General features: G+C 40.1%; 1 protein-coding gene across 28 annotated transcripts in view; it reads right to left on the reverse strand.

The window, feature by feature from the left end:
• The window catches only part of LOC118411573 (calcium/calmodulin-dependent protein kinase type II subunit delta-like), a 112267-nt gene that overhangs the window by 17938 nt on the left and 73776 nt on the right, over positions 1-20553 (reverse strand). For 7 of the 28 annotated variants that reach the window (XR_004830690.1, XM_035813955.1, XM_035813951.1 and 4 more), the window contains exons 8-17: positions 14976-15059; positions 14275-14369; positions 13181-13303; positions 9316-9399; positions 4856-4898; positions 3200-3226; positions 1642-1668; positions 1380-1397; positions 910-1221; positions 1-45 (exon numbers count right to left, since the gene is read on the reverse strand). Coding sequence is in view for 27 of the 28 variants with exons in the window: in XM_035813955.1 (XP_035669848.1) it covers positions 1-45; positions 910-1221; positions 1380-1397; positions 1642-1668; positions 3200-3226; positions 4856-4898; positions 9316-9399; positions 13181-13303; positions 14275-14369; positions 14976-15059 (858 nt within the window). In the remaining variant the exon portion in view is untranslated. The remainder of the gene's footprint in view (positions 46-909; positions 1222-1379; positions 1398-1641; positions 1669-3199; positions 3227-4855; positions 4899-9315; positions 9400-13180; positions 13304-14274; positions 14370-14975; positions 15060-20553) is intronic. The other 21 variants (XM_035813972.1, XM_035813968.1, XM_035813970.1 and 18 more) reach the window with 8 other exon arrangements.

Raw genomic sequence — 20553 nt, forward strand, 5'->3', positions numbered from 1 at the left:
CTGCATCCGCCATAGTCCCAGCCTGGCCTGCCGAGTTTTGCCTAACTGCACGTCCACACGACAGCGAGCAGAGGCACACAACACACACGTTAGAGTACGCACAATGCATGACACATCACACTTCAACCACAGGCAAAGACAACAGTGCACTGCTGGTAGAACGGGTGGAGAAATGGGGAATCGGAAAATGTAGTGATCAGAAGAGAGTATGAAACTATGCACGGTTTCAAACCTGGACACCCAAATACACACAACCGTGATTCATGGTATGATACAGAATGTACAAGTAGTTAGCATGTATGCACCAATTCACTGGACTGTCCAAAAACTATCAGGACTGCATCATTTTGGTGGAAGAGGAGATTTCAGCACAGACCACTGCATGTCTTTGCCATTTCCAAAAGTCTGATGTTCATTTGTGATTTTCCAATTATACCAAAGATTAGAATGGTGAAAACAGTGTGAAAAAGAAGCAAAATGCAGCTAAAGGGTTTTGAAACGATAATGTAGCACCCAGCACTGAGGTTTCTATTGGCTAAAGTCACCAGAGGACAGGGATAAAGCTAAGAGCTTCATACTTTGCTGCTAAACAACAACAGAAAAATAACCCAGGGTCAATTCAGGGGCAGAAGACTTTTGCTATCTGTGTGAGAAAATGTCTCTGATTGGGAAAATCCCGTTTCCAGGGCGTGATAAGTTGAAAATCGATCAAGCTGGTTGATATTTTGGCGGACCAATGCACTGGGGCCAGGTGAAAACTGGGTGCTGTTTGAGAAACATGTTAACTGTGAACACCTGGTCTTCCAGAAACAAAATGGTGCAGGAATGTGTTCAGAAACCAAGCTGAAGGTTGTTAGATTGTTTACAAAAGTTTAGGAAAACAAGGGAAGAAAACAAAACTTCACACACTTTGGTTTGCAGGAATGACGCTATCTGATCTGTCCAGGTCAAATGCAGTGGCCTCGATTTTACTTGGCGACGCCTTTGCTGCCGTGGCAACTATACTGGAGTCTGACGGGGGTTCTGTTTTTTTTGCCTTTGCCGCAGTTACAAGTCCAGCAAATAGACTAGATTCTCCCTTTGGTTTTAAAAGTGCTGTTATGGTAGGGCTTTTAGGTTCAGGCGCAGGAGTCTCGTCTTTTCTCTGTACATCATGCTGTTGTTGTTGTTGTTGTTGTTGCTGTTGTTGTTGCTGTTGTTGTTGTTTTTTGCCCGGTGGTACTAGGGTAGAACACATGAAAATAAAGAGGGATAGAAAAGGGGTAGGAGGGAGAGATGGGAAAACGAAATGTTAATACAACAGAACGTAAAGTGTAGGAAGAAAAGAAGAAAAAAAGACGAGTCCAGTATTAATACCTTAGAGGGTATGACTAACAAACCTTTGTGTCGTGCAGGCACTGTCAAGAAAAATTAAGGGTAAAAGTTAGAAAAAAAGGCATGACAAAAAGGGCAAACAAGATCAAACATGCAGAAATTAAGTACAGAAATAATCTGTAAGCTACGCAAATACAGAAATTTCAAAGTTTTACGTCAAAGGGCTACTCAAAGCAAGAAATGATCAGATGTCGGAAAGCAAACTCAAAAATAGCACTTACATGCCAAGAAAAGACAAAATGTTTGCGATCTCAAATGCATGTGTACCTGTATTACAGTGTTTAACCTTCACTCCTTCAGACACAGAAATAAAGAAAACCCAGCATACACGGCATCAGACGTTTCTCATGTGTGGCATATCATTTACGATCGGATACGGTCATGCATTGTGCCTACCAAACTCAACTCAACTCAACAGGCAACCATGCAAAGGTGATGATAAAGTATGAAAGGGACAAAACACAAAGAAAGTCATATGCAAAAGAAATATGACAATCTACAATATGAGCCCAGCAAGTTTAATTGAATATCTAGCTAAGATTTAGCGGAAAACCTTAGACTCGAAAGGCACATCAAAATACATTTCCTGTACAGCTTTCGTTTGTTTGCTTAGTGTTACTTCTTTCCCTAATTTTCAGCCCTTTACTAATTTTGCACCAAAAAAAAGATGGGATATGCCCTTTTGCTGCAACATTACATTGGAGGACTTGTATCTGAGCCACCAAGCATGTAAAATAACCCATCCCATTCACCGAGAGTACAGTTAACATTACAGTGTGCGTTGGCTCAAAAACAAATCTTTCTTTTAATCCTCGCTAATTATAGTAATAAAATTGCAACAATTATTCTGCTGCGTTGTATTATCAATTTGCCAGTTGTGCGCTTAGTATTAAAACAACACCTGAACTGTAACTGAATCATCACTCCTGAAGAAGGTCGACGGAAGTGCGACTGAAAATTCGAGGTAAGCTAATTTTGGTGTTGTAAGACAATGGAAAATCTTAAATAACACCTGAACTGCTGGGCTCAAGCTGTAGAAGTCTGATAACGTAAGAAACAAACAAACAGACAAACAGACAAACAAACAAGAGACAAAATCCACACACATCATGCTGAACACATGCTTCAGGCAAAAACATCACAAATAGGGAAGTCAAGGGGTGTGGTTGACATAACGCAGGTGCTCTGGGCACCACATAAGCACATTTTGTATGGAAATTATAACGTTACTTATTACTGTGGTGACTCAATCATAAAACGATGAAGAAACTATGATAACTTGAAGTCAGGTGTCTACAACGTTATGTGGCACTTGTGTGTTTGAAGTCAAAGGAAGATCAACATGTGAATTTAGGACACTTGGAGAGAAAGAACAAAATGGAATCCTGCAAGAAGGTTACTTGGAGAGCCACACCCATCATTCTCTGGTAAGAACACTCACTACGTCCCTCCGGACACCAACACCACCCCGTCTCAAACATGGTACGGTCCAACAATAGGTCTTGTTCTTTAAATACATATTCTTGGATTCTAAAATGATGTTTAATATATTGGACCCCCTTAAATTCAGAACTAGATTTGTCTTTTTTTTTTTTTAACGCATGTATAGTTCATTCCCGACATAAGTCAGTAAGTCATAGTTCATTCCAGTGGTTGGACTGTAACATGTTTATCAGAGGGGGTTTGCATCAGATGGAGGGATATGGAAAGAACCATGTTAGCACGAGGAACACACTGGACGTGAAGAATGTTGCATGATGGGAATGCACATGTATCCCACAATGCAATGGATGTATCCCACAGTTCAGTGCAACACCCTTCCTACCTGCATGGGCATTCTGTGCAGGAATGTCTAAAGCCAAAACCAGCAAAAAGGTGGAGAGGGGAACAAAGAAGACGTAAGTTCAAAAGAAACAAAAAACGGAACAAAGGGCTTAACAAGTTTTCCGTTTCACGGACCAACTTCGTTCAGGGGGCAGAGTTCAATTTTTTTCTCTTACTAGCAATTTCCCTTTTAATGTGCTCTGTCAATGACGTTTGGGAAGTAATTATCTTGAGGAAATTCAACCAAACCATACAGTGTAAAAATTACACGTCGACCTGTGAATGAGAAAAGGTTACTGAAGGCACAAACAAACACAATTCTAGCAAGATATCAACTTTCTTCCTGTCAGGATAGATTGGCATAATGGTTTATCAACATAAACAGATAAGATTTGATTACTATGATCCCGACCAAGTTGGTCTGTGTACAGAATGTACCCAACAGAAAATAAACAGCAGCAAAAACTGAACTTCACAATTTTTACGTTTCTCACAGAGAACCATGGGTTAGCTCTACTTTACTTTCTCTTATACATATTTTAATAAAAACAATTATACCAGTTTTGTACTTAACAGAACAAATTGTTGTACCAGTTTAACACAGCACAGTTTACCCCACCGAACGTGACAACAGCTAGTTAAAATTCAACCTCCATTAACATTTATCCACCAGATTCCACTCACGTATGTTACGTTATATATATTCTGCCCCTTTGTAAAACAGTGTGTTTAAAAGAAGATCTCTAGTGCAGAACCCCAGGAATGCAGAGTTTGCATTACACCTAGGGACACTGCATTGGAGATCCCTTAACACACATATATGTTAGGGCGGAGGATATACATAATATGAATGTTACCTGGCGGAATCATGTTAGTAGATGTTATAAAGACATGTTGAGATATGATACTACATGTGTCCCCTCGTGGTTCCTCTTAGAGATTTCTTTCATTGTCATTTGCACCTGGCAATAAAGCCATTCCATTCCAATTTAACTTCTTTGTAGTTTGTTCATGGATTTTGTAATACATTTAGCCTTAAGCTTGCTGTAATGTTCATGTGCTGGTGCAGACATTGTCAGAGCAAAATGCTGACACCCCTAAATCATACATGAACTCAACCTATTGAAGGCAGCACCTCGACAATGAAAGTTACAATGTATACCAAACCATTTCCAAGGGAAACAAGAAGGGACACATTTATGTCTTACACTTACATATTAGTTATCACCCAAGTCTAGAAAAAAAGCACAGTTTTTAAATTGAGCCTTAATTCTAATGTTTAACACTTTGGAAAAAAATCAACCAATAAAAGTATCCATGAAAAAAGACACTGGCATAACCAAAGACGCTTGATAAAACTTGAGAAGATTAGATGGAGAAAATCTGAAGACATTGGACTTGTATTACTCCAAAGAGACTTTCTAGTAAAAAGGAATGCCCCCTGCTCTATGGCCATGCCAGCATCCTGCCCAATACCCTCAGTGCTTTTTCACTCAGAAACGTTTTAACGTACTTCATCTTCTGAAAATGTCTGGACAGGGGTGTTACTTTGGCTCAATTTGTAGCTGGACAGTTTAACATGTTAACAAAAGGTAACTAATGTATTAAGTAAGGAGGGGTCACAAGAATACTCTATCTTAAAAGTCACATGACTTACTTGAAAAGTTGCGAGTGGCCAGCATGGTGGTCAGAATGGCTCCCTGTACAAGGATATAGAACACTCAAGGTCAACTACATGGTCACAGCAAATCAAGAAATGCTCATGATATCTTCATCCTTGAAGGACAAGTTGGTAATCACATATTTTTATATAAAACCTAAATCATAAGAGTAACAACCTGCTCTTCTTAGAAGTGAATTTGACGAGGTGTTGAAAAAGAAAGCCTTAACTGCAGAATGGTAACGTTATATCTCAAGCACCATATTGAGGACATTGAACTTTGAACTCTGCACTTTGATCACTTAGTACAACAATTTAAGCTTTGATAATGGTGGCACTGCTGTCATCATGTACATATACAATTTGTAACTAGTTTGCGTCAAAATGATCTCAAATCATTTACTGTCAGTCTTCTACAGACTAGGACACTAGGCACAAAAATAAAACAATGACAACTGTTCAATGACAATATTCATAATATTTGTCCTGTCAAAATGTAACTGAGTCTGCCACATTCTTTCATATTTTTCTTATTAACTTCAGCTGTACAAATTAAACTTTGTAAATGAGACCGGACTTTAATGATAACTAGTTTCCATGCTGTACAATGTACATAATATAGATAGCAAACTTGCACCAAGGACTTGGAGCAATAGCAGAAGGGTTGTACATGTGGATCATATGTCACCAGCAATTGGTCTGGGTGCCTCTGAACATGTTCTACAGCGGGCCAGCTCAACCCAACATGGACAAATACGGCAGGAGCAAAAATCCCTGACAAATAACACACTTAAGACTTTCCATTCCTTAGCATCCTGTCTAGAGTAACAGTTAATGTGTTGCAGATGTCCACAGTTTCTTTGAGTCTTTAATTTATAGAATGGTTATTATAGAATGGTTTTGCAAACTTAAGAGTGATTGGATTTGGAGAAAGAAATGAAGACATACGCACACTGTCAAAACATACCAGAGTGTCAAAAATGCTTAACTACTATGAGACAAGTTTCTCCAGTGTATTAAGACGAAGGATGAATTTCAAAGTTTAAAATACAAATAACTTGCAGTTACAGCATAATGTGTGACCCCCCAGCACCCCCCCCCCCCCAAGAAAATCTCTTAATGTACCCCCTCCCTTAACTGGAATGGCCCCAATACAACCCAGTGACATACCGGTACGATGCCAGTTCCCTGTTGAGTGAGAGTTATTTCATACCCACATGCCCTTGACCTCATGCATCCACTAAAGTTCTCCCTGCTCAAGTTACAACATCAAGGTCAACCGAAAATTTGACAAAAATCCCTTCTTTACAGAGATCACACTCACCCCAGCTGGACATTGGAAAGCAATATTATCGAATCACACAACAGATGATGTAACGCTATACATGTAGGCGGTGTCAAACCATGCAACAAGTCAAAGCACAACACACACTTGTACAACCTTCCCTACAAAACTACTGCTTATGTTAAGTTAAGAAAAGGTTTTTCTCTATGCATGATGATGACCGAAAGTGAAGTGATGATAACTATGTTACCAGAATAACTGCACAAGTCCACAGAGCGACTAGCAGTACCCAGGCCATGCCTGAGTGCCCTCCCTCTCAGTAATGACCTTGTCGTTCATCGTGGATGCCACTTCCAACCCCAGACCAATTCTGAGGCTGTCACGCTGATTGAGGGCGCCTATATTTAGCGGGGTGTCGGATGCCTGTTTTGATCCCTGCTCCTGCCTTTCCGTTCTACGGTTGCCATGGTTACAATTACATCATTACTGGACATAAATCTGTCTACAGGTTCTCGTATGTTAAGTCATTAAACTTAGGGCAGCATCAATTCAGTCCCCTGGTTGTCCTAGTCTCTACCACACTGACTACAATTCCTATTGTATGGGAGTTTTACTAATAGACTGGGTTTGGCCTTAGGGGGAATGCTACCTTAGCGTGGACTGACTCCCCTGGACAATTTTGCAGAATTCTACAATCCCTACACCCCTGTAGGAAGGCCTGGTGGAGGCTATAGGTTCTCTGATGACTCAAATCAAAATTAAGGAAGGAGAATAAGACAAAAATTAGATACAAGACAAAAGCTGTTGAAGTTTACTCCTGGAAATTTTGCATACCAGGATGTTAACTCTACAGTAATGCTCTTCTTCCAAGTTAGCGTTTTTTCTCTGAATGAAAGATCAATATTCTTCTTTGAATTAAGAAAATAAAATTTCCGTACAATTCAAAGGCAAATTGATAATGAAACTGTATTGGTTTAGAGCACCATATCTCACATATTTGCATGCTAGTGCAGACCTGTCTAGTTGGTCATTTTAACATGCTTTGAGAGATGATGAATGATTTCTAGTAGGTAAAACAATTCCAGGGACCTATAAATACAGGAGGTAGCCTGAACTCAGTACTTCTGGCTCATAGCATGCAATACCTCGTTAATCAATGCCTGCATTGGAATTTCATGAAAGGGAATCAATGTTCAATTTAGCAAATGGCATTCTTGTCTACTACACTGGGTGGACTGGGCAATTATAGGGGTGAAATGTACCAAACGAAATTTAAAGTGTCATGACTCTTTGCTATCATGTTAGGCTCAAAAAGGCTGGCTTACATGTAGAATACTTACAAGATATTGTACAAGATTGTAACAGTGGGTGCGTATGTATGTCTTGAACTCTATCCAAATCTGGACGAATGAATTATTCTGTATTGTAATATGTCCTGGCATGTTGTTTATACTTTAGCTAGGTTCAAAAGGCCATTCTATTTTGTAGTATACAAAGGGCAAAGGGTATTGTTTTTTTTTGTTAACACCACCTTTAATCTCTCTAACCAATAATGTTATGTCAATTTTCAAATGCCTGGTTAGAGGTTTAAAATTTATCCAGATCTAGAAGAATGAATTGCATAGTATCTGCTACTGATACATTACGAAGGCTGAATCATACAGAGTGAAGGGCTAGACTAAAATCGACAGGTCTAGAATGCTAAGAGGACACTTGTTGAACTCCAGCCAAGCCTGGATGAATGAATTATTGGAGCAATAAAGAGCACGTCTACATAACAACATGTACGTGTATGTACTGAAGGCAACATGTGCTCACTATTATGTTTTAGATACAGAGTTGTTCACATTATTTTCCGCTTGCTCTAAAGAATTTGACACTATCTGTTCGATAGATAAATTCAACTACGTTCGGGGAGGTGATAACCCTCACTGTGTAAAAGTAGGCAAATATATCCACGAATGCTTATATCTTAGAGCCAATAGTGTAAATGACATACTAGACCCAATATGTTGACTTATTCATACCTGTAGATATCCATATGTCTGTTTAGTTGTACTGTAAGTAGTTGTTATACATGTAGACCTTACGAAAGTCGCTGCACTTTTGTCGTGTCAATAAAGATGTCATACGTAAGGCAGGTAAAGGTAGTCCCATAGGCTATAGGGGTAGTGGGTTGTAATTGACTGGGTCTAAATGTAGGTCATGGTATATGGAAGGCAGGGCCAAACCCTCCCCTCCCACCACATTTAACCTCCCCAACCCAATAATGTTATGTCAATTTACAATTGCATGGTTCAGAATTAGACTGAAAAGGCATTTCAGAGATATCCAAATTTGAACCTTTCAACGACACATGAAACAAACGAATGACAGATCGAAAGGTTTCAGCACCTCGCATCCATTCACTGAGTATACCGTTGCCACGGCAACACAGTATACGCAACATGACCTTACATCGGTTCAGGCCAAACAGCGGTAATTTTGTTTACTTGTTCTTTTCAGTCTTGCCCAATGCGAACCCTGTGAAGGGTCACCTGAAGGTCGCGTCAGACGACCTTTTCCTACGCTGATATTTACAGCCGCCGGGTCTGACATTTGGGGGAGTCTGGGGCAAATGGCAGGCTGTTGTTGCAAAGGTCTCTGACATCATTAATCTGTCGCCTAACGTTACCTCTTCTGCAATGCACAAGCCTTAATACACTTGGGTACAGGAATGTTAGCCTGGGTACCATGATCGAACTAGAATCATGTACATGTAGCAGCTCTCACTATTTTGTACTTTGTACCATGTATGTAAAAATTGTGTATATAGACTTATAAGACTCATTAGGACTTTAAACGATGTATACTTAAACTGTATCTCTGTTATATATACTTTGCCTGACTCTTGCCTCTTCCCTCATTTAAGGGCAATGGGTCTAGAGCACGGTATTGGAACCCTCTCCTTACAATGCCTTTTACCTCCCCAACCAAAGTCAGGTACCCATTTTTACACCTGGGTGGAGTGAAGTTAGGAAAGTCCTGTTAAGTGGCTTTACTAAGGGTACAAGACCAGTAGCACAACAGGGTTCGAGCCCAGGTACTCTGGGTTCTGGACCAAACACCTTCACCCTGATACGCCACATGACCCCAAATTTGTTTACTGCAGACACAAAACAAACAAACAAACCTTCAGCTTCCTGCGAGCGTTGAACTTCTTCAGGCAGTCGACAGTCTCCTGGCGGTGGATCTGAGATGCCACACGTTCTCGTTGCTACGGAAACAGAGAGAAAAACAAAAACATTAGACATATCGAACCACCAGACTGGGCATCAAGATTGTCTTATACTCAGGGTATGAATGTGTTGGAGCAATCCACTTACTGTAAATGCATTTAAGTTCGCGGGGATTTCATTTCGCGGTAGCGGGAAATGGACTTTTCGCGGTAACACGATAGACTGCAATCTAATACCATAATAGAAAAATGTTCGCAGTGGTTTTAAGTTCGCGGTGAAGTGGTCACAGCGAAAACCGCGAACATTAATCCCCCGCGAACATTTCTGCATTTACAGTATTTTAGGACCATGTCTTACATGCAGTAAGATGTTTTCTGCACAACTAAATGTCACAAGACTTTAGAGCACTGCATGTATACGCATGTCTATGACAGAAGTGTGCGTGAATGTACATATCTACATTTTGTAACACATGAATGTACCCACATGCACGTCTAAGACCTGTGCCTTCAGAAATTCCTATGATGTCAGACTATCGCTATAGTTACAGTGAAACATCAAAGACTGGCCTGAGGAGCAAGCAAACAGTTGCCATGGAAACTGCAAATAAAATCTTGATGACACACAAGAAGGGCCTCGGGTTGTGGAAATCTAATTTACAACCTGATGGTTTCTCAATGGTTCATCCATGCACAGGAAGCTTCTTTGATTTATTTCAGAATCTTTTCTGAAATGATCTGACTCGTAAATGTAACTTTTTTATCAGTAAGAAGAATTCTATCATTGCAAATTGCCACCATAGCAGTAAATGTACTAAGTATCTATTTGAACACATTCACATACAAATAACATTAGTTCACCTTTTAAATCATTTAAATTCAAGACACTGTAAAAACCCTCATACCAAAAAAACAAACCAAGTGTGAAAACATTATGTTCATGTACAGTATGACTGAACTCCTGAACCCTACCTGCCTAGAGGTATAACTGCCACTACATCAAACACAACGACTCATTACCTCTACGCTTTGGTCATTACGTTGTCATGGAAACCGATAAACAGATTTTAGCGCCACCACCAATCTCATTATTCTGGCAGGGACTGGTTTTCTTTGGTGGCAACAACAAGATGTTAAAAGAATCCTTTGCGTTGAAAACCAATTTTTTACAATGTTTATATAACAACTTGCTGCAAACGGGCTTAAGAAGCTGTACTGTTACTTAAGACCGGTGCAATGTCCGAGTGGGTAGAGTGTTTGCCTTGTATTCGGTAGGTTGTGAGTTCAATCCCTGGCTGGGTCATAGCAAAGACTCTAAAAATGGTACATGCTGCTTTCTCTGCTTAGTACTCAGCACTGATGAGAAAGAGTATGGAAGTTAAACACACATCACTACCAGCCAACAGCTGTAGTGGCTTACATAAATGTGTGTCCCAAGGGCTACTCAAAATGGAGATGGGCGCCACCCTTAAGCATCTGCACAGATGTACGGGCAACTTTAACTTTTTTAACTGATACTTAGGGCTCTGTGTACCAAATTCTTAAATTTGTCAAGCTTTGTGTACCATTTTATAGTATCAAAAGTACCTGGATACAATACTTAACTAAAATAAAAAATATTTAATTAGCTACATTTTTGCAAAAATGTGGCATTTTTAGTTTAATTTGTATTTCCTGTTTTTTCTTTATTTAAATGTTTGCATATGCATGCGTGCATATCTGTGTCACTAATGTCCCAACATGACCTTGGTCCTAATCAGAAACAAACTTCTAAATGTCCCATTCGTTTCCATGACAACCCGACAGTTTGATGAAACCTGATAGCCATGTTTGGGACAAATGGACTAAGCCCGGCATTTAACGGCACAAACGCCCTTGCCGAGCCAGCCTCTGACCGCAAATGCAGTGCTGGATGCAGTTAACGCAGACATAAATAAGCCGAGCGTTCGGACGGATAGGAAAGAATAACAGCAATGAGGTGTGTGCTTAACATTTGCAGTGTGCAGTCGACTGTGGAAACTGAGTGAATGATGCTGTTATTGAAGCGAAGTGGCAGCCTGGCAGGATGCGACCCAAAATAACTGCCTTTTGTCCTCCCAGCACAGGGAATGAATGTTCTTCCGTTCACTCTGGGTTTACATTTCTAGGCGCAAGACGTGTATTGTGCCGGTGTAAAATTTAAGGGTGTTTGTCAGAAATGCTGAGGCGACAACAAAAGGGAGACATGAATAATTCATTTGCAGGTAATCGAATACCAGCGAATTCAGTGTCAGAAGTGGCGTTTCCAGTCCTCTGTGGGAATATGTTCCTGTTCTGCATCTAAATGAGCTTCAAAATGGTTCCAGCGGTGCAGTTAGTAGAGTGGTCACCAGGTGGCATCGTTCACATTTTGTGCTATCATCATCATTTCATGTCCAGTGGGAAAGGGAAGCATTCTGCATATAAATTTACATGGATTACTTCAGATATGTTCGCTGTGTTCTTTTCCTGCCAGCATATTAAAATTTTGGAATTTGACACCTCATTCTGGTGTTAAAACTGTCAGACTGAAAGGGGCTGACTTCATTATTGTGTTCTGCTGCAAAGTAGACACATTGATTCCATTCAATTTCTTGCACAGCCAGACATAAAGTAAACAATACAATAGTAAGAGCATCTTCATTCAGGCCCTTTAACCACCCAATAACAATAGCCTAAGGTTATTGTTTCAGCCTTGTTTTGTGTGTTTTCAGACCATTTGGCATTGGTACTGAAAGTAATGATATATAATATACCTGTACAACAGCCTCAAAAGCAGAAACTATCTACATCAGAGCTTTACAACCGTCCCTGAAGAGACGGTGGGCGCCATAGACTTCCTGCAACCATTGATCCACTGCTCACTGGATCATGTGGTCTATCTACATAATATGACGTCACGACAGCAGTGGATTGTTCATTCCTTGACAAAGACTGGTGCTGTTCAGTCGAAAATTTGGACGAGTTCAATTTTGTGTGTTGGATATTACAGTTTTAACTAGTTCAATTAAGGTCTCATTGATGTATTACTCCGAGTGGGCACCCTAAAAGAGATCCGAGCCAAAAACAAAACGGCTGCATGGACGCATATTTTTAGCAGTGAGAAATTCTCTTTTAGCCAGCCGAACTGATCTCAAAAGTTAGATTGGTGAAAGTTTGTTTCTAACTGAAGAAATTAGCAGGTAAAGTTTGGCAGCTGCGCACTAGGTCGGAGGTACACAGTCCTGGGTTCTGAGTTGTGCGGTTGACTGGTGGCAGCTAAAAAGTGCCTGTTGCGATGCTTGGCTAACTGCATTTTGTAATTGTCATAAAAACAAACTGGGTGTCTAGAGGTTGTTTGGAATTTTTTTACACAATGAAGAGTAAATGTGCTCAATAAAGAATGAATAATATCAATATATTTCAAGTAGCTTCATATCATTATATCATGTTGTATCATTTATTGTGACCTGTACTGAACCCAGTAGGTATGAATGTACAATAAAGGTCTTCATTCATTCATTATGAACACGCTCGTCTAAAACACGTACTATAACATAGGAGTCTAACGGAAGAAAAAACTCATGAGACCTAAAGCCTGCAAAGTACAGCAGTGGATTGTTCATTCCTAGACAAAGACTGGTGCTGTTCAGTTGAAAATTTGGTCAAGTCCAATTTTTGTGTTAGATATATACCAGCCGACTGCTGCCTACCCCTGCGTCAGGGATCCCAGCAGCAGTCTAATCAAACAATGGATAGTGAGTGAATTTTTGTGTTGGATATTACAGTAGAACTAGTTCAATAAAGCCTGCAAAGTACTTACACATATCCACGGGTGCCTCAGTGCCTGCTCCGCAGTGATGCGCTTGGCCGGGTTCAGGTTCAACATGCTGTTGATCAAGTTCTTGGCCTCTGGGGTGACAGTATCCCACTCAGGGGAAGGGTACTGTAGTGGGGAGAGAAGGCAAAAAAAAGTGAAGCCAAACAATCATGAATTCGTCGTATCCATTTTTGATTACAATAATTCGACTCACGACCCCACGTGACATTAGTTCACATTTATCCGTGGGGTCACCTTTGTCCATTGTTTTTAAAAACAGGGTAAAGGGGGACATCAACTGGACGGTAGTTAAAATTTTTTTTCAAATTTTCAACATTTTCACTAGTATGCAAAAAAATGAAAATACCTGTATTGCAATTTGACCCCCTTTCATTGACTTGATATCCCTAAATACTCTGTCTTTAAAACAACAGATATACGGTAGGTGACTCCGTGGATTAAGTGAACTAGCATTACATGTGTTGGCATCCATGTGTCTCGGTAGGCAGGCAGGGTGTAGGCAACCCATCTGCTTGGCCTGCATGCAAGTGACTTTTTAAGGTGAAGGAGGGGTGTGCACTTCCTTCTCCACCCTCTCGTCTACTGGAGCACTAAATCTTACAGGGACAAGAACTGTATGCCATGTGTGAGATGGCCCCAGCAGATGCAGGTTTGCTGTTTGGAGTTTCCGTCTCCTAGGAGGACTTCCCACCTAGGATGCAAGGGGTTCCTCCTACCCCTGCTCTGTATTTATAACAACAGGTATAGGTGGATTAAGATGAACTGTCTCAGGTTTGCTGGGCACTGCTTTAGAAACAACAAAGAAGCAGTGTCCAGCCTGGTTCTATGGAAGCCAGCCCATGGGAAACGGAGACAGGGCAGACCACTCCTCACCTACACACGTCAGATGTTCTGAGACGGGACACAGGTCTGGAGAATGACAGCATGGGAAAGGCAATGCTCGACAGAGTCTACTGGGCTGCTACAGTGGTTCGGGTGGCAGGGGAGGAGCAAGACCCGACGTAAGTCAAGTAAGTCAAGTCAAGGTGAACTGGCATCACATGTAGAGACTACACAAAGGCAGCAGCAACACTCACGTCGTAAGCTCCAGCCTTGATCTGGGAGTACAGCTTGTGCTGATCCTCGTCCCAAAACGGAGGGTACCCCACCAGCAAGATGTACAGAATTACACCTGGGAAGCAACAGGGGAACAACTCAGCTGTAAGAACACTAAAATAAAACTACTTTTATTTTGAAAATTATACTGTTTCAGTGTGACATCCTTCCTATTTCAAGATAACAGAGGATATCCAATGTGCACTAGCAATAATTACACGTCTTGAACATGGAGAAATCAGACAATCACCACCATGTATCTTAAATGACTACCATAAATAGTTGACATTGTCATGCCAGACTGTCCCACTGTCACATTGTTAGCTCCCCGGGTACCAGATAACTAACTTGTGCTAACTAATTAACTTATCACTATCATGATTCTCTCTCCCCTACTGTTGCAGATTTACAAATATATCCCACTACCATATTGCCAAGTATCTTTGCAGTTATACTCTTCAAACTTATAACAGTTACTACAGAAGAAAGTAAATTGGGTGATGATATCACACTAGCCACAATGGAAACATATAGCTCTATCATCTTTAAAGATTTTGATACGGTTGGCTTGGTTTTTCTAACGCTGACTTACCGCATGCCCACATGTCAACTGGCTTGTACATGTAGCTCTATCAGCTATGACTTTGAAATGGTTGACTCGGTTTTTCAAACGTTGACTTACCGCATGCCCACATGTCGACTGGCTTGCCGTAGGGGTCCTTCCGCAGGACTTCTGGGGACAGATAGCCGGGGGTGCCTGCAAAACCTGCGCACACAACCGTGTTAGAAAGTGCCTGTTTATTTTTTTTTAATTGTGATTTGCTGATATATAACTTCCTCTTGAGATGTGTTAACTTATATTATGTTTCATACCTTCTAATCGAATTTCTGTAAAGATATTTTCCAGTAAACAAGCTATCAAAGTTTTGGTTGCTTATCTACAATACAAATAATTTAACCATTCTCTGCTGTATTTCAAGCTATACAGTGTACAATTTCAATTGCCATGCCCATTGTCTTAGCTCTGAGAAAGGTCTTCTTTGTGAAATAAAGAAATGACAAAAAAGAAAGAACAGAACTGAAAGGTTTTAACAGCAATTGTTATGTTAGCCTTCTTAGCATACATGTACCAAAAAATTTCTTTATTGGTCAATCTGGAAAACAATCATGGATGATAATAACAAAACTGGAAGTCTAAAGTGATGTTTAAGCCAAAATTGTGCGGCAAAATTGGATCAATCTGAGTGGCAAGATTTAATTCCACAAATGGTGAAACCTTGTTGTTTGCGTCGCAAAATTAGATCAATCCGAGTGGTACTTAGACTTAGGCCACACCAATTTAATTTCTTGGTTCACGGATTTTTTCATTAAAAATATGGAGCGAGAGGGCGAAATAAAAATAAAAATTGTAAAATGGTTGGGGTAAAGGTAAGGGCTAATCCAAAACATAAAGAATAAAAAGTTTTCAGCTTGAAAAATGTACAAAAACACTATTACTGTACAGTAACAGCACCTGTTCATTAAAAATTACAAAAGAAGTGTCAGTTTTTATGTTTGCTACACCAGAAAGTTGGTGAATGGTTTCATTAATGGTGAAAATTTGCTGAGTGGTAATTTTTATTTTTATTTCTTTTTCCAAAAAAATAGGAGCGAGCGAATCCGTGAACCAAGAAATTAAATTGGTGTGGCCTTAATTCACAAACGGTGATACCTTATTTTCCAAACCAATGCCTACATACAGATAAGCTTAGTAACCCAGTTAGCACAGTGCAGACAACAGACTACAAAATCACAAGCATTAATCCTTTCTGAGATGGTGACACGACCAACTCTGTTTGGGAGCATGCCAGCCAGGCTGTCTGGTGACAAACAAGCACTTTCTGTACCTGACTGATCCCCTGCGCGATCTCGGAAAGTCTTAATGTCAGGCTTGTAACAAATAATCCGCTCTAGCAGGCAGTATATGTTAAAGATGAGGAGAGACATATACTGCGAGACAGGTGCATGTATTCAGGGTACATTTGTCTTATTGCTGGTTCAATGCCCTACATTGTACATGAAGAAGGTGAAGGTGATTTTGAAAGAAAATTTCTAATATGTTTGATACATTCTAATTTCTATGAGGAAAGATGCGTTCTGAAAGACAGCTATTTGGCAATTGGGGTTTGTCTGCACACAAAAAGTCTGACTTATTTGTTGAAGGACTTAAAAACGAAGGGTGAAGGCCACTTTGTTGTCAAATGTTACTATTAAAAGCCAAGAACATTGCAAATGAAGGTGAATTTGCCAGCAAGTTTGTCGCAGAAATCTATGTTTGATACGTTCTATGAGCATGGATGTGTTCTGAAAGACAGCTATTTGGCAATTGGGGTTTGTCTGCATCAGGGCTGTCTCCAGCTTTGCATTTTTTTTCTGCACCTCTCAATGTTTTGGAGTCAATTTTGTTGATTTTCCTTGTAAAATCTATCATTTTAAGCTAAGCTTTATCAAAATACATTTTCAGCAATTTCATTTACAGATTTTTGGGGACAGAGGGAGTGAAATTTTGGTCCGTCAAAGAAGCAAATTTCCGCCCCAGGATGGAAGGATGGTGTGCATAAAAAAAACCCTGACTACTATTTGTTGAAGAACTTGAAAAATGAGGGTGAAGGCCACTTTGTTGTCAAGTGTTGCTATTTAAAGCCATGGACCTATTCTGAACGGCAGCAAATCATGGCCCCTGGGCATACAAATTGTTGCTTCTTCAAGAGCTTACATGTAACTGTATAGAAGCTGAATCTGAAAGCGACTGTGCTGTCAGCTTTGTCTTCAAATCTTGTTATAAAACCCGGGAGATATTCTGAAAGATAGGCTCAATGTAATCTCGGTTCTTCTGCATACAAAAATGCATTTTATTGTTTGTTAAAGTCAAGGACTTAGAATCTGCAAGGTGAAGGCAATTTTGCCAGCCATTATATACAGTTTATAAAAATGAACATAAAGGACAGGAGTATTCTGAAAGACACGCGCATTGGATCCTTCAATGTATACAAAACATTATCTTGTAATTTGTGCGGCATCTTGCGATTCTGCTGGCCATTTCAACAAAAGCTGTTATTGACCAAAGGACAGAGTTGTCTTCTGAAAGACACAGTCACCCATTTGAGGTTCCTACATGAACAAAAATTTATCCTCAGCCTCTATTTCTTCAAACTCTTGGAAACTGAAGGGGAGGTGATTTTGCCAGCAATTTCTGTTCATCAAAATACTGGTAAACCTAATTACAGAGATACATGTACTCTGTCTGAAAGACATATCAGAGCCAGACATATCAGATCCTTTCCAGAGCCAAGACAACGGTACCATGGGTTGTTTGTCAATTAACCACCAATGGGAAAATCTGTGTGTACAGGCAGCTGTATATACATCCATACTGTATGTTTACCTTACATAAAAGCAGTTCACCACCACCATCCAGTATAAAAGATCATTCACAACTAAAACGTTATAATCAACTCCACTCTGCCTCCAACACAAAAATACAAACATGGTCACCTTGGACAAAGCCAAGATGCTGTACAAGGAACAGCACCACTCTCTGAAAGTGAAGACAGAGGCCACCTGTAGATGTACAGAATGGCCTATCAGCCATAATTATCATAACCACAACTGAAATGGGAATGGTGCAGACTTCCACAACCTTTGGCCTACTGCCAGTCACATGACCAAAGTAAAGCGTCAGTCTCTGTGAAGAAGGCCGCAAGGATTGAGTTAAATACTGAGTTTGCATTTGATGTGTTGGAGATAAAGTTAGATATTGATTCTAACCTTTTACTGATGTTTACCTAAAAGCTGGTATAGAAGTTATGATGAAGAAAAGTTGAACTGTGATGTCCAATGCAAAAATTGGACTTACCCAAAGTTTTGACTGTTCAACTCCTGTCAATGAATATAAGTAATTGACTGCTTTTGGGACAAAATCTTTTTCAGAAAGAACTGTTACTAACACTAGTCATTTTATATCAGTAAAAACAGTTGGTATTTGGAAAATCAACCAAACTTGATGCTCTAGTTTCAAGTGAGATATCAGTGCGTAGCTCTTGGCGTACTGAGTATAGTGATATAAAAATAATTATTCTACAATGTTCACAACGTAAGATATCATTGATGGAAAATGCAAGCTGACCGCGGTCTTTTTGGAGCGTCCCGATTATCCTTTAGGTCTCCCCGCGGAGCAAGATTGGGATACCGAAGGGTAAATTTCTTACCCCGTCGGGTCTAAACTCTCAACCCCAGGGAAGACAATGTCAAAAAACATGCTTTCCCGCGGGAAAATTGCATCCCCGGGGATAGAAATGTCAGGTAAAAGTCTCCCTCACACCTCTCAGAGAGATGTGAGGGAAGGCGTGAAAGGCGTGAATTGTCATGATGTCGACCGTTCGGGTCATGATTTGGACCGTTCGGGTCCATATCATGGACCGACGGTTTCACAGTCAGAAAGGATTTGGATTGATGATTATAAGGCACAATTCAATCCCCTCAGACTGTTGACTGTAAAACAGTCATTGCTTCGGTGGTAGTATTCTGAAAATGGTCACCTCTTCACATCCTGAAGCAGCTTAAATACATGTATTAAAAATATGTCCAATAGTCAATGGTGTATCTTTGTCAGCAGACAGCCTAATGGTATCTTTCTCACAAACTCAACATCATCCAGATTTTATATCAGACTTTATACAGCTACTAGTACTTCGCTGTGAGCAGTTTGTGTTCCAAAATCATCAAGCAAATTATAAGGTGTGAATGGACTAAGAGTACTAAGTCTTATAATGGACTTGTTTTCTGCTCCGTTTTCATTGTGAGGGCCCTGACTTTTAAAATGCTTCGTGATAACCATCATGGAGAATAGATACTCAGTATAGACTATAAGGTTCATGTGCCAGTGCACTCAAATAATCACCATCTGTCAATTATCTATTTAGTGTGAGTGGTCCTTTGTTGTCTGTTGTGTTTCACCTTATGAATACAAAAGAGAATTGTTATTTTACTATATACCTTTTACACAGCTGCATGAGTGTCTCTGAGCATAACAGTGAGAAATCTTTTTGTGCCTTCTTACAATTGCTACCCTATATAAACTAAATGTCTTTCTGTCTGCCAGCCAAACTGTCTCCAAAAGACTAAGACTTGGCACTGCAACCCTCTGCATTGCCCTCATTATGTAAATGACCCAATGTGGACTGGAAACTTGTAAAAATGTAGTAGTTAGAGTGATAATTGCCCTGAAATCCCCACCCATTGTTCCTCCCTTCTTTTGCATTTGTTTACGACCTAATTTCACACTTCCTCCCCGGCCCTACAGGGGTGACCACTGTTGCAGTATTAGAGTAATATATACCATTAATAACGTCATGTGTAATGTTATGGGAGAGTGAAAAAAAGATACACCATTATCTCAAGAATTGAAATTTCAGACGGGAAAGCCTTACTGTCAATTACTACTCTGGCCTGGCAACTGTCAAAAGCATTTTCCCACAAATTCTATTCCAGACTGTACCTACTCTTCAAACACCCCTATCCAACCAGAGCCCTTGGATTGTTCCTGTATCCAAACAGCTAGCTGACGATCAGTCCACTATAATCTTTGGGGGCCGAATACCCGAAGTCCCAAAATTGAGAAATGTAGTTTAATTTGAAATAGTTCAACAAGTATAGAGAATAATAATAGACAATGATAACATTATTACCTAATGTTAACTGCCCAGATGGCACATAAAATCCCACTAAGAAGCTAGTCTTGTTTGGCTCATCTTCCAATTGGCACAATTGTGCAGGTGGATCAGATACTTACATGTCTGACCAACCTCCTTGATCTGACCAAGGAGGTAAAACCTCCTTGCTCTGACACATGAGACATTCACAATACTAGTATATCATACACACTTCTTTGCTAACAAAAAAAATGAACACCCGATAAATTCTTCTGTACAAAGTCACGAGACCGACCTTCATAATTTTGCTAATCTTGATGTTCCTTTCAGGAGTCATACTTATACATAATAACTGTAGACGGCAACCGTCTGTCCTTCAATATGAAATGTGTATTCGGCCATTGTTGCCGTAACAGACAGAAGACAAACAGGCTTGGCACATTTACTTGGTTGAGAGAAGCTTCCGTTTGAATGGGGAACTCCCATTCTGCTAAGTGTAGTGTAGGGCTAAGTGTATAAGAAAGGCATTTTCATCAGTTTCGAAGCGATTCGATCGACAGGATTTGCCTT

Source organism: Branchiostoma floridae, chromosome 3 (assembly GCF_000003815.2).
Source record: "Branchiostoma floridae strain S238N-H82 chromosome 3, Bfl_VNyyK, whole genome shotgun sequence".
Classification (NCBI taxonomy): domain Eukaryota; kingdom Metazoa; phylum Chordata; class Leptocardii; order Amphioxiformes; family Branchiostomatidae; genus Branchiostoma; species Branchiostoma floridae.